Source organism: Orcinus orca, chromosome 1 (assembly GCF_937001465.1).
Source record: "Orcinus orca chromosome 1, mOrcOrc1.1, whole genome shotgun sequence".
Lineage (NCBI taxonomy): Eukaryota > Metazoa > Chordata > Mammalia > Artiodactyla > Delphinidae > Orcinus > Orcinus orca.
The window spans coordinates 44,714,875-44,729,303 of NC_064559.1; the positions used below are offsets into that span (position 1 = coordinate 44,714,875).

At 38.3% G+C, this 14,429-nt stretch overlaps 1 protein-coding gene across 9 annotated transcripts in view; it reads right to left on the reverse strand.

The window, feature by feature from the left end:
- PLA2G4A (phospholipase A2 group IVA) overlaps nt 1-14,429 on the reverse strand; it is a 201,857-nt gene that overhangs the window by 68,199 nt on the left and 119,229 nt on the right. For 8 of the 9 annotated variants that reach the window (XR_004486206.2, XM_049701605.1, XM_033438003.2 and 5 more), the window contains exons 6-7: nt 9,526-9,563; nt 6,621-6,762 (exon numbers count right to left, since the gene is read on the reverse strand). Coding sequence is in view for 8 of the 9 variants with exons in the window: in XM_049701605.1 (XP_049557562.1) it covers nt 6,621-6,762; nt 9,526-9,563 (180 nt within the window). In the remaining variant the exon portion in view is untranslated. Of the gene's footprint in view, nt 1-6,620; nt 6,763-9,525; nt 9,564-10,068; nt 10,177-14,429 lie in introns of those variants that run through there. The other variant, XM_049701633.1, reaches the window with a different exon arrangement.

The window sequence follows — 14,429 nt, forward strand, 5'->3', positions numbered from 1 at the left end:
ATTGAGTACTCAGCAGCTGCTGTAGCCAGCTCAGCCTTGGTGAAGGGAAGACCACGTTGCTGAGCCCTGCAGCTGTCCTCTTTCAAGTGGTGCCTAAATAGTGTGTACAATCACCTCTAACAAGGCCCAAGTTTTCTCTCCTTTTGTCAACTGATCGTAGGGATCTCCCCCATGAGGCTCTGGGTGGAGGATGGAAAAGAGAAGGCAGTGTAACAGGAATGGGGAACATGGACATTTGGGCCACTTCTTCATGGAACTTATTGGTATCTTCAGGGCCTGTTCAGCCCAATTTCATATACTCTACTTCCATCTGATGATGGAGTGCATCTGTGCACACCCAATTTTATGGCTTGGTGGGTCAGATAACATGATGGTCAGCTCAGGTCACATGATAACTTGGTCACCCATGGTTAAGCATTCAATCTCTACTATGGCCCAGTAAGCAGGCCAAAAGCTATTTTTCAAAGGACGGTAGTTATCCACAGAGGATGGCAAGGCCTAACACCAAAGGTGCCTATGCTGCAATTCACCTACCACAGCACCCCTATCTGCCACACACACTTCAAGCATCAATGGATCTGAATGGTCATATGGCCCAAGGGGCAGAGCAGCTTACGCAGTAACTGAGTCCTGTTGGAGAGCCTTCTCTTGCTCTGGGTCCCATTCAAAACTAGCTAAGGGGAGTTCAAACTGTTTGCCCCAAAATGTTTACAATCTAAAAGGAATAAGAATTGACACAGCAAAGTGCTATTGTCATAATGAAGGTGGAAGCAAGAGGAAGAAAACAGAATAAACAAAGGAATAAAAATTCTTATTGACAACTCAAGGTCGATTTCTATTACCTCCTGCAGAAACTATTTTGCTTTGCCTCCCCCTCTGTCACTAGACAGTCTCTTTTTTCTCTAGTTTTTCACTTAATTTATCCAACAAACTTAAATACAGAATAGCACTCTATATAATAGATTATATTATTTAAGGACCACTTTATACTTCTATTTTCATCCAAAGCTATCTAATTGTATATTCCTTGTATTCTGCCTTGACAGGAAACATTTCCTCCTTTATTCTTTGATGAAGTTTGGAGTAAAATTTCCTTCTCTCATTTCCCTGCTATTCTAATTCCAGATCTGAGTGCCCCAACCAGCTTTGCTCCCTTTATGGTCAGTTACGTGGGGACATGAAAACTGTAAAGCAGCATTTCACTTCACAGAACAGACTGTAATCTGGAAACTACATCTGACCAAAAGCTATTTTGGAACAAGAAAATGTAAAAGAAGTGGCCTCTAAGTAACCCTAATATATCAAAAATTCCCATGCACATAGTGTTACAGATCTTACTCATAGGAACGCTCTCAGCCCTTTATTTATGAAGAGATTATACTAATCAGAGACAGTGTTCTAACAACACGCTTACTTATCAGATTTTAATTCCACAACAACAAAGTTGAAAGAGAAAGGGGTGATTTGAAGAAATTACTTCAAGGGAATATATAGAGCATGGGGAAATGGTAGTTGATTGCAAAAGCCACAGACATGAGAGCACTTAAATCAGTTCAGTCTGGGCAAAGAATTACGTTTTTTAGAACGACTTACATCCATTTTATTAAGAGTAATTTTTTTAAAGTCTTAGTACTTAAGAGAAGAAACTCTTGGGTTACTAGAAACCTTAACTATTTAACTAATTCATTATCCAAGTAGGAAAGCTAAGGTTTTATTGAATTTGACATTGCCCTGGGGTGTTACGTAACAGCAACACCCATGTATTGGTTTAATAGCTACTATCGTATTGAGTAACGAAGATGTGCCTTACACATTGTTCGGGCTGCTTAGTACTCATCCTTTTAGCTGAATGAGACATTGTCTCCATTTTACAAGTGAAGTAGAGGAAAGAAGCAAGGCGCCCAAATTCCTACTGCCCAAATTCATTCAACATTTTAATTTGACACTGATGTCCTAAACTGGATGCTGCAAACCATTTGTTGAAAACTGGGAATAAGACAGGCACCGTCTCTGCAACGAGAATTGAGTAGGGCTGTTCTGTCTTAGACAGCAGCCTGCTCCTCCTTACCTTCAGGAGGCCAACCAGCCAGCAGTGAAAGTGAAAGTGAAGAAAGTGAAGATCTTGGCAGGGAGCAAGGGAAATGGGAGTTTAAGAGGCCCTTGGCCAAGGAGAAACACAAAATAGGAAAATGATATTTGTGTTATGGGAATGGGTGGTGCTGAATATATCTAAACGGATGATTTCTGCCAAGAGAAAAAAATGGCTCGACCAAATCCAAAACAACAACATCAAAAGTTTTAATTTGAGGAATGACTTCCAAAAACATGAGTTTAATATTTTTGAAGACTAGCCCAGAGAAAAGCACAATTACCTCATTCTCCATCTGCTGCAGAAAAGCCAATCTGTATGAATATTAGGCCAAATTTCATTTTCCCAGAAAGATTCCTTTCCACAAAAGGAGGAGTGCCTGGGAGGTGAGGCAGAAACTTTCCTTTCAAAAAGGAAAACCTAAGACCAAAAGCTACTGGACGTCTGCGCCAATATGCCCCACAGACTTTCTAATGCAGCCATTCAAACTGGGATCTTTTCATCCAAGCCTTCTCCTCAACCTGTCCCCTCCCTAACAACCTGATGCAAGTGTTCCTCAGTTGTGAGCCCCTGATGCCTCTCTAGCGAAGCCAGCCCCTGGCTGAAATGCCAAGCCACTGCCTGCACTTGTGCTCTGACCCTCACAACACAAGATTTCCCTAGGCTCTGCCACGAGTCAGGAGCTGAGCTGGTGCTGGGAATATAAAGGTGAAAAACACAGACACTGCCATGGTCCTCATGAAAATTATATTCTAATGGAGAAAAAAAGACGTTAAATGAGTACCTATACAAATATTTTTAAGTACGATTGTGGGAAATGCGGAGAAGATCACGTGCATATTTGTGCTATGAAAGAACATGACGGAGAGACCTAACTTGGACCTGGAGGGAGGGAGGAATGGATGAGGAAGACTGTCTGAATAAGTGACATGTTCACTGGTTCAAGAATGGTAGGCTGGCATAGAATAGGGAGATCAGCTTGGTGCCTTGTGTCCACCTAGAGGGGTGGGATAGGGAAGGTGGAAGGGAGACGCAAGAGGAAGGGGATATGGGGATATATGTATACGTATAGCTGATTCACTTTGTTATACAGCAGAAACTAACACACCACTGTAAAGCAATTATACTCCAATAAAGATGTTAAAAAAAAAAGAAAAAAGCATGGGAGGCTGTTAGTTAACTGAAAAGGGGGTGGGGTGGAGGGAAGGAGGGGAGGGCGAGGCCTAGGCAGAGAGAAGCAACAATGCATGCAAGAGCGCCACCTGTGAAGGGTTCTGCAGAGACCTGGAACGAAGAGGCACTTAAAGGAGGGAGCATGGGAGATCTGAGATGAACCAGCAACACATGAAGCTGGAGAGATGCTGTGAGGCCAGTCCTAAGAGCAGTGGAAGGATTTTAAGCTTGGCTTGGATAGAATCATATTTGTGTATTGTAAAGATCACTCTGAATTCAGTGTGAACAGAAAGTGGAAAGAAAGAGGACAGGTGTCAGTAGAACTATAGAGACCAGAGGATTTTGTGTACAGATTCAGCCATGCTTAGTGTGAGATGTTAAGAATACAAGTGAAGGAATCAGAAAGAAGAGGTATAGATATTCGGGTGTGAATCTCAGAAGAGAGATTCTAGGTTGTTGATATACGTGTGAAAGTTCTTAGCCCAAATGCGCTGGGTGACACATGGAAGGGAGAGAAAATTCTTAAGAGGGGCTAGGGCTGAGTCTTGAAGAACCCACATTTAAATAATGCACAGAGGAAGAAGATCTGGTAAAGGGAACCAGAGAGGCATGATGAAAATGAAGGGAAGACAGTAAGGGAAGGGTAGTGAATGATTAAAATAGTAGGAAAACATGAGTCATTTGCAGCTACAGAATTAGGGAACACAGGGCCAGAAGATCCTTTGCATTTGTTAGCTGGTACCTGTGACTGGTAAAGCAGCCGCTGTAGAGTCATGAGGGCAGAAGCCCGAGGAAAGCAGGAAGTAGAATGAGATTGTGTAGGAAACTTTGGAAAAGTTTGTGAAGATAAGGAGAGAAGCAGAGCGGAAAGGAGACGGGAATGTACATTCCATGGGGATTTTTTTGGTTCCTTTTTTCTCTCTCTATATCAGAGTTTAGAGCAGGAAAATTTCATACAAACATGGAGGCAGACAACAGAGGTGGGGAGCAGCCCTGGGAGGACTGGACAGTTGCTATGCTGGGGCTCCTAACGGTTTGCAATCCATATCTGAGATGATGTGACTCTGGAAAGAAAAAGCGCTGTTTCCTCCATTGAGCTCAGAGGGAAGTGGCAAAGGGTAAGCCCGGGTTATGAAACATGTCAATCCTATGCCAAGAAATGAAAGATTTGTCACCTGACGACTTTTAATTTCTCTAATTAGGAGGCAAGTCTATCAGCTGTGAGGGAGGCAGGGGGTGGATCAGCAGCTGGGAGTGAAATAAAAAGCATTTTAAATAAATGGAAAGCAACTAGGCTGGGAAACACTGAAACAGCAGCATGGGTCTCCCAAATGAAGTTGACGACCATGAATTAACAGAGGTATCCATTTCCATCACTGTTTCATCTGCTGAAATGGCTTTCTCCCCAACTAGGCTTTAAACTCACCAAGGAAAGTGACTGTTTGGTATTAACCATTTCAGCTTTATTCACCTCAAGTTCCCAGCACAGTGTCTCAACAAATGAGAAATGGCAGAAATCAAAAAAACTTGAAATATCATTTCTCTGCTCCAAGGGCATAACAATGCCAAACAAGGATGGGGACAAAAAGATGGTGTAGAACTGCTGATGGAAGGTTTACTACAGAAAAACAAACAAAACACCCAAAAAGACTTCCCAGGAAGCTAGAAACTTCTGAGTAATACATACAGAAGGATGTGTCTTCAAGGACTCATCAGCCGGAGACAATAAGCAACCACAAGATGCATGATGGAAGAGCAGTCTCTTTTTTTTTAAATAGAAGCTTCAATGGAGGTTTTGCTTCTCCTCCAAGCTTCCTTTTAGCAAAAATCCCCATCAGCAATATTTTACCTTAGAGTTTGCTCCCCTAGTACCAAAAGCCACTCCAGAAGCCCAGACTGGCTTTCGACCCCTGCTACACCCACCTAGAAACACATTTAGAAATGTGCCATCACATGTGGGACAGGGGTACCCATCTGGCCCCCTTACTCAGAATTTATTTCTCATTTCCAGTGGCATTTTGTCCTTAATCTACAGTAATCTTTAATCTCTGGTCTGTGTGTACATGCATGGGGGTAAATATATATGCTTATCAATAGATATAAAATATATATTGACTTACACATTTAATGAAAATACCTTTCTAAAAATAAATTATGTTCATCTAAAATATTCAATTAACAGAAAAACTCAAAGAAGTAAAAAAAAAATTACCTGATATGCCGCTAAGAAGAAATTTCATTATTATCATTTGATGAGCATCATTGCAGCAATTCATTTTTTTAATTTTGTTTTATTGAGGTATAACTGACATACATTATATTAGTTTCAGGTGTACCACATAATGAGTTGATATTTGTATGTATTGTGAAATGATCACCACAATAAGTCTAGTTAATATCTCTCCCCACATATGGTTACAAAATTTTTTTCTTGTGATGAGGACTTTTAATATCTACTCTCTTAGCAACTTTAAAATATATAATACAGTATTATTAACTATGGCAGCAATTTATTTTTGTAGATTTCAGAAAGAAGGATAGACCTATGGATGGATGGATGGGTGGATGAATGGACAGGTAGGTAGGTAGGTAGGTAGATAGATAGGGAGATTGACACATAGATACATGAGTGAAGAGATAAATGAACAGACAAATAGACAAAAACTGGATTGTAGAATACAAGTTACTGAATAATAAATGCCATTTACTTTGCTGGAATTTAAGGGAAGAAAAAGAAATTAAAGTACAATTGAAGGACTGTACTTTCAATATTTGTTGATGAAAATATTGTAATTTTAACATCTCTCTATAATTAAGATTATGAAAATATTAAAATGTGGAGGTTATTGTTTTAACTAGTTGGTCAATTTTGGATGATATCTTTTCACTTCCTGCTATGAAATAGTAATAATTTGAAATATTTCCTTTTATCTCCCTATTCACATCTTTTAAGAACATTTTTTGTTAATTGTTGTCATTAAGATTTACAACATTTTGCTCTTGTTCAGTAATGATAAGTCCCACAATTGTTTAATCTTAGTCTGTATTAAAATGAATTCAATGATCATTTTATATCCTTTTATAGGTTAAACTTTTCTTACTAATGAAATGAACATCTTGTGCATCAGTCTGCCTATTCCTCTTTTAAAATCTATATCTGATAAATATTACCAAATATGGGCAGCATTTGTGATGATCTTCCTCAAAGAGTTTCTGTTTATGAAACACTTACCTTATCTTAAAAAGATAGAGAAATAATGCTTAATCTCAATATTGTCACATTTGGGTGGAATTTGGGAGAAAGTACAAACAAAATTATTATTAAGTTGCAATAACATTTGAAAAATTTCCAACTCACATCACGTGTAGAATACAAGCCTTCATTATTCTTTGGACCCAGGAGTTTCTTCATGTTTTCCTTTATGTTTTCTTTTCTCTGTTGTCGGAAAGCTTTCTCCTGGTCACACAGAGCCATACTAAATCGGAGGTCTGGGGATGAACTGTATATAAAATAGAGATCATGAGCCAATGTCCCCAGTAGCCTTGTATTTTACATTATACATTTAGGTCTAAATAATATATAGAGTCACTTTACAGGTTTCTAATTTTTGTATAAATGCTATCAACTGTATGTATTCTGCAAATCATTTTTTTCATTGAACATTTTGTTTTTGAGATTCATCTGTGTTTATAAGTAGAACTAATTCAAATATATTTACTATTATGGAGTATTTTCATTATATAATTAGAGCACAATTTATGTATCCATAAATATTGACATTATGTCCAATTTTTTTTAACTACTACAAACAGTACCACCACAAACATGTGTATACATGTGGAAAAAATTCCTATAATACATGCTCTTTAGGAAGAACACCTCACTAAATCATCACAATGGATATAAAGTACTTTTCTTATTTTACAAATGAGTAAAAAAGTAATTAGAAATCTTGCAACTGTTAACAAAATTAGCAAGTAGATATTTAAATCCAGGGTTTCTCATTCTGGAACTCATGTTCCTTGTAATGTACTATGTTGATCATTATCTTACATTAAGCACGAGAAGCATGATTTTTAAAAGATCTACAAATAAAGCAATTAACATAGATGTTTAGAAGATATCAGTACAAAAATATCTAAAAGAAAATTCAAAATATGTTGAGCAATTTTATAAATATAGTAACAGACGTATGGCTTGTGTGTGTCTTCTTTTATGTACTATCTTTAACTCTCTAATTTCTTTCCTGATTTTATTTTATATTTAACGTAAGACATTCCATGAAAAATTGAGTTTTTCTTTAATGAACATTTCATTTTATTTATTTTATTTTACTTTATTTTATTTATTTATTTTGGCTGCGTTGAGGTCTTCGTTGCTGTGCGCAGGCTTTCTCTAGTTGTGGTGAGCATGGGCTACTTTTCATCACAGTGTGCAGGTTTTTCATTGTGGCGGCTTCTTTTGTTGCAGAGCACAGGCCCTCGGCACTCGGGCTTCAGTAGCTGTGGCGCGTGGGGTCAGTAGTTGTGGCATACGGGCTTAGTTGCTCCATGGCATGTGGGAATCTTCCCAGACCAGGGATTGAACCCATGCCCCCTGCATTGGCAGGCGGATTCTTTTTTTTTTTAAAATAGATCTCTACTGGAGTATAATTGCTTCACAATACTGTGTTAGTTTCTGTTGTACAACAACGTGAATCAGCCCTGTGTATACATATATCCCCATATCCCCTCTCTCTTGAGCTTCCCTCCCACCCTCCCTATCCCACCTCTCTAGGTCATCGCAAAGCACCAAGCTGATCTCCCTGTGCTATGCTGCTGCTTCCCACTAGCTAACTATTGTACATTCGGTAGTGTATATATGTTGATGCTACTCTCACTTCGCCCCAGCTTCCCCCTCCCCTCCCCTGCCATGTCCTCAAGTCCATCCTCTACGTCTATGTCTTTAGTCCTGCACTGCCACTAGGTTCATCAGTACTTTTTTTTTTTTTTTTTTAGATTCCATATATATGTGTTAGCATACGGTATTTGTTTTTCTCTTTCTGAATTACTTCACTCTGGCAGGCGGATTCTTAATCGCCATGAGGGAAATCCAACATTTCATTTTAGAGTCAAGACAAATTAACATATAAAAATAGAGTTTGATTAAAGTTCACTGTAAATATATAGTAAATTGCTTTTGGACCTATGTATACATTTAGCTGAGGTTTTTTTTACCTCCATTTTTTGGATAACTCTGCTTTATTAAAGCATAATTTTGTCCTAATTACACCAGTGGAGATCATTTCCCATTAAAACAAACAGCATTATTTTCATAGTCAAGTAACAAAATTATTTCTAATCTCATGCCAAAATATACCACTTGTAAGCAAGAATCGATGTAATTGAAAATAACACAACTAAAAAAGTTGGACTGTCCTTTGATACATGCTGACATATATTGAATGACAGTAGTAATTTATGTAATAATTCTTTAAGTTGAACGAACATTTTCTGGGGATCAAAACAAGAGAAATACCTAAACTCAATGTCAATGTATCCATTATCATTCATTTAGCAAATCATAAGAAATGAGAATGCTACATTAATTTTGTGATGTTCGTGTAAATAAAATGTGTACTAGTAACTCTGGTAAAACCCACGTCAACAGGGAAGTTCAAAGAGATGCAGAGAGGTTGAGGCAGGTGGGATCTATCAACCTCAGCATGAGGTCAGAGATGAGCTAATTCTCAAGGCAGGCCTGACTCCCCTAAGACTCACCATATGAAAATAAATAAATGAATTTTCAACATTCATCTTTGGAGACCACTTTGAAAGAGCAACACACATCATGGGACTTAACCATTTGTTTTCCTGATGATCATTATGAACAAAGTCTCAATTTTCAGTTTTTCCTCTTACAGTTTCCTGTGTATGTTCACTGTCATATTTTTTAATACCTATCTGAATCAGCAATGAAAATAGGCTTCAATAGCTATATTTATTTCTATGGGAATATATATTTAACTTGAGGAAGAGCCCCTTCTAAAGGCTCTTCTTCTGACATTTATGATTTAACTACCAAACTACTGGAAAACTAAGCAAAGAATATTAGTTTTTTCTTTTTAATACTGTAGTTATTAGGAGAGAGCTAAAAAAAAACGAAGTACATTTAATGCATTTTTGATACTCAAAGGTGTCAGAGTTATTTCATATATTAAAAGTGTACTCTTTAACAATTAAAATCAGTCAGTGGATCCATCCAACGAAATAAATGGACTTACCAAACTTCAAGAGACATTTCCAGAATCATTTCAGTGACCTAGGATAGATATATTAGTCAGATTAGGGTCATAAAATGGAAGTGTATTATCTATAATGCAAACAAAGTCAAAATAATTTTTGAGTGACAGATTATTTTTAACCTAAAATATATACTAAAAATAAAAGTAACATAGCTCCATGAAGACCCTAAATTATAGGTGTATCTCAGTAAATAAATTTTTGCTATTTTTCATGAGAGAAGCCTACTTTCTAAATCATTTGTGCCACACGGCATGTGGGATCTTAATTTCCCAACCAGGGATTGAACCTGTTCCCCCTGCAGTGGAAGCACAGAGTCTTAACCACTGGACTGCCAGGGAAATCCTATAAGTCAGCGGTCCCCAACGTTTTTGGCACCAGGGACCGGTTTTGTGGAAGACAATTTTTCCACAGATTGGCAGGGGGGATGGTTTTGGTATGATTCAAGCGCATTACATTTACTGTGCATTTTATTTCCATTATTATTACATTGTAATATATAATGAAATAATTACACAACTCACCATAATGCTGACAGGAGACGGAGCTCAGGCAGTAATGCGAGCGATGGGGAGCAGCTGTAAATACAGATGAAGCTTTGCTCACTCGCCTGCAGCTCGCCTCCTGCTGTGCAGCCTTGTTCCTAACAGGCCACAGACTGGTACTGGTCCATGGCCCACGGGTTGGGGACCCTGCTATACATCATTTTCACAACCATAAGAATTGTCTTGGCATGGTTGTTTTCCTTCTTCATTAAAAAGAAGCAGTGTATACCAAAATCATTACTCAAATATCGTAAAAACTTCCTGAGATCTAAAAATATGAAGATGTGTATCATTATTCTGGGGCTGTCTGGGCCTCAGAATCAGAGGCCAAAGTTAAAGAAAACCTGGGTGAAAATGAACACTTGTGCATTTGTGACAAGTGCAGGCTATAGTAAACTGAAGACAGAATGCCTATCCAAGGTGGACAGCAGGACCCAGGGGCCAACCAACTGTGGTCAGCTTAAGAAACATCTACAAATGGGATGTGGGGCTCAGGTTTTTATTTTTTCAACACTATATGAACCAACGAAACTTATGGGAGGAATCCATCTTGTCAGTGGGCCAATTTGGGTTTAATAAAAAAAAGAATTACTAATATCCACAGAGAAAAGGGGTATTAAAAGATGTCTTTCCAGAGGCTATAAATCTGTTGTATAGAAAGGACTTCTCAATACTATCCCTGCCATTAGTTATGAATAATGTAACTTTAGATTGTTGAGAGAACCAAATGAGAAAATGTTTCGAAGTTTCCTGCACAAGTGTAAGATGGTGCTATTATTTTTATTACATCAGTTACCATAAGAATATAGCTAGAATGAACCTGTTGAATACCTTCAAATAGAACAGAACTAGGATATGCCTCTTAAAATGGGAAGAGGATATTTTTTGAGCCAACATAAAATGCTATAGATTATTGGCTTTTTCTTTTTTGGTTTCAGGGGATGGAAAGAAATAAACTAGAAGGAGCTTTCCAAAATGTTAAAATAAGTTCATGGATAATTCTCAGTACTGAATTTTAATAGTAAGAAAAAGGTATGGAAATTATCTGTCCAAAAATTTGCCTTTCCCACTAAATCGTAAGCTCTGTCTTAAATAGGTCTCTATTACATGTTCATTGCACAGTATTTGGCATACAACATACAATCAATAAGTATCCATTGAATTATTGTGCATGTGTGTGTGGAGCGGGAGCACATCAGGCATCTTTTCCTGTCAAGAAATGTCTCATTGGGAGATTGGTTCAAGAAGGCGGAGTAGAAGGATGTGTGCTCACTCCCTCTTGCAAGAGCACCAGAATCCCAACTAACTGCTTAACAATCACTGACAGGAAGACATTGGAACTCAACAAAAAAGAAACCCACATCCAAAGACAATGGAGAAGCCACAATGAGACGGTAAGAGGGGTGCAATCACAATAAAATCAAATCCCATAACCACTGGGTGGGTGACTCACAAACTGGAGAACACTTATACCACAGAAGTCCACCCACTGGAGTAAAGGGTCTGAGCCCCACATCAGGCTTCCCAACCTGGGGGTATGGCAACAGGAGGAGGAATTCCCAGAGAATCAGACTTTGAAGGCTCGTTGGATTTGATTGCAGGATGTCTACAGGACTGGGGGAAACAGAGACTCCACTCTTGAAGGGCAAACACAAAGTACTGTGTGCATCAGGACCCAGGGGGAAGGAGCAGTAACTCCATAGGAGACTGAACCAGAGCTACCTACTAGTGTTGGAGGGTCTCCTGCAGAGGTGGGGGGTGTCTCTGGCTCACCGTGGAGACAAGGACACTGGCAGCAGAAGTTCTGGGAAGTACTCCTTGGCATGAGCCCTCCTGGAGTCCGACATTTGCCCCAACAAAGAGCCTATAGCCTCCAGAACTGAGTTGCCTCAGACCAAACAACTAACAGAGAGGGAACTCACTCCATGCATCAGCAGAAAAGCAGATTAAAGTTTTACTGAGCTCTGCCCACCAGAACAACACCCAGCTCTACCCACCACCAGTCCCTCCCATCAGGAAGTTTGCACAAGCCTCTTAGATAGTCTCATCCTCCAGAGAGCAGACAGCAGAAAGAAGAACTACATTACTACAGCCTGTGGAACAAAAACCGCATTCACAGAAAGACAAAATGAAAAGGTAGAGGACTATGTACCAGATGAAAGAACAAGATACAACCCCAGAAAAACAACTAAATGAAGTGGAGCTAGGCAACCTTCCAGAAAAAGAATTCAGAATAATGATAGTGAAGATGATCCAAGACCTCAGAAAAAGAATGGAGGCAAAGACTGAGAAAATACAAGAAATGTTTAATAAAGACCTAGAAGGATTAAAGAAAAAACCCTTAGAAGAATTAAAGAAGAAACAAACAGAGATGAACAATACAATAACTGAAATGAAAAATACACTAGATGGAATCAATAGTAGAATAACTGAGGCAGAAGAATGGATAGCTGACCAGGAAGATAGAATGGTGGAAATCACCGCCATGGAACAGAATAAAGAAAAAAGAATGAAAAGAAATGAAGACAGACTAAGAGACATCTGGGACAACATTAAACGCACCAACATTCACATTATAGGGGTCCCAGAGAAGAAGAGAGAGAAAAACGGCCTGGGAAAATATTTGAAGATTTTATAGTCGAAAACTTCCCTAACATGGGAAAGGAAATAGCCACCCAAGTCCAGGAAGCACAGAGAGTCCCAGGGAGGATAAACCCAAGCAGAAACAGGCCGAGACACATAGTAATCACATTGACAAGAATTAAAAACAAAGAAAAATTATTAAAAGCAACAAGGGGAAAATGACAAATAACATACAAGGGAACTCCCATAAGGTTAACAGCTGATTTCTCAGCAGAAACTCTACAAGCCAGAAGGGAGTGGCATGATATATTTAAAGTGATGAAAGGGAAGAACCTACAACCAAGATTACTCTACCCAGCAAGGATCTCAGTCAGATTTGACGGAGAAATCAAAAGCTTTACAGACAAGTAAAAGCTAAGAGAATTCAGCACCACCAAACCAGCTCTACAACAAATGCTAAAGGAACTTCTCTAAGTGGGAAACACAAGAGAAGAAGGGGACCTACAAAAACAAACCCAAAACAATTAAGAAAATGGTAATAGGAACATACATATCAATAATCACCTTAAATATGAATGGATTAAATGCTCCAACTAAAAGACACAGGCTTGCTGAATGGATACAAAAACAAGACCCATGTATATGCTGTCTGCAAGAGACCCACTTCAGACCTAGGGACACATACAGACTGAAAGTGAAGGGATGGAAAAAGATATTCCATGCAATTGGAAATCAAAAGAAAGCTCTAGTAGCAATACTCATATCAGATAAAATAGACTTTAAAGTAAAGAGTGTTACAAGAGACAAGGAAGGACACTACGTAATGACCAAGGGATCAATCCAAGAAGAAGATATAACAATTATAAATATATATGCACCCAACATAAGAGTGCCTCAATACATAAGGCAAATGCTAACAGCTCTAAAAGATGAAACAGACAGTAACATAATAATAGTGGGGGACTTTAACAACTCACTTACACCAATGCACAGATCACCAAACAGAAAATTAACAAGGAAACACAAGCGTTAAATGACACAATAGAACAGATACATTTAACTGATATTTATAGGACATTCCATCCGAAAACTACAGATTACAGTTTCGTCTCAAGTGCACACGGAACATTCTCCAGGATAGATCACATCTTGGGTCACAAATCAACCTGTGGTAAATTTAAGAAAACTGAAATCAAATCAAGCATCTCCTCTGACCACAACACTATGAAATTAGAAATCAATTACAGGGAAAAAAACGTAAAAAGCACAAACACATGGAGGCTAAACAATATGTTACTAAACAGCCAATAGATCACTGAAGAAATCAAAGAGGAAGTCAAAACATACCTAGAGACAAATGACAATGAAAACACGACAATCCAAAACCTATGGGATGCAGCAAAAGCAGTTCTAAGAGGGAAGTTTATAGCAACACAATCCTACCTCAAGAAACAAGAAAAATCACAAATAAACAATCTAACCTTACACCTTAAGGAACTAGACAAAGAACAAAACCCAAAGTTAGTAGAAGGAAAGAAATCATAAATATCAGACCAGAAATAAATGAAATAGAAACAAAGAAAACAATAGATCAATAAAACTAAAAGGTGTTTCTTTGAAGAGATAAACAAAATTGATAAACCTTTAGCCAGACTCATCAAGAAAAAGAGGGAGAGGACTCAAATCAATAAAATTAGAAAGGAAAAAGTAGAAGTTACAATGGACACCACAGAAATACAAAGCATCCTAGGAGACTA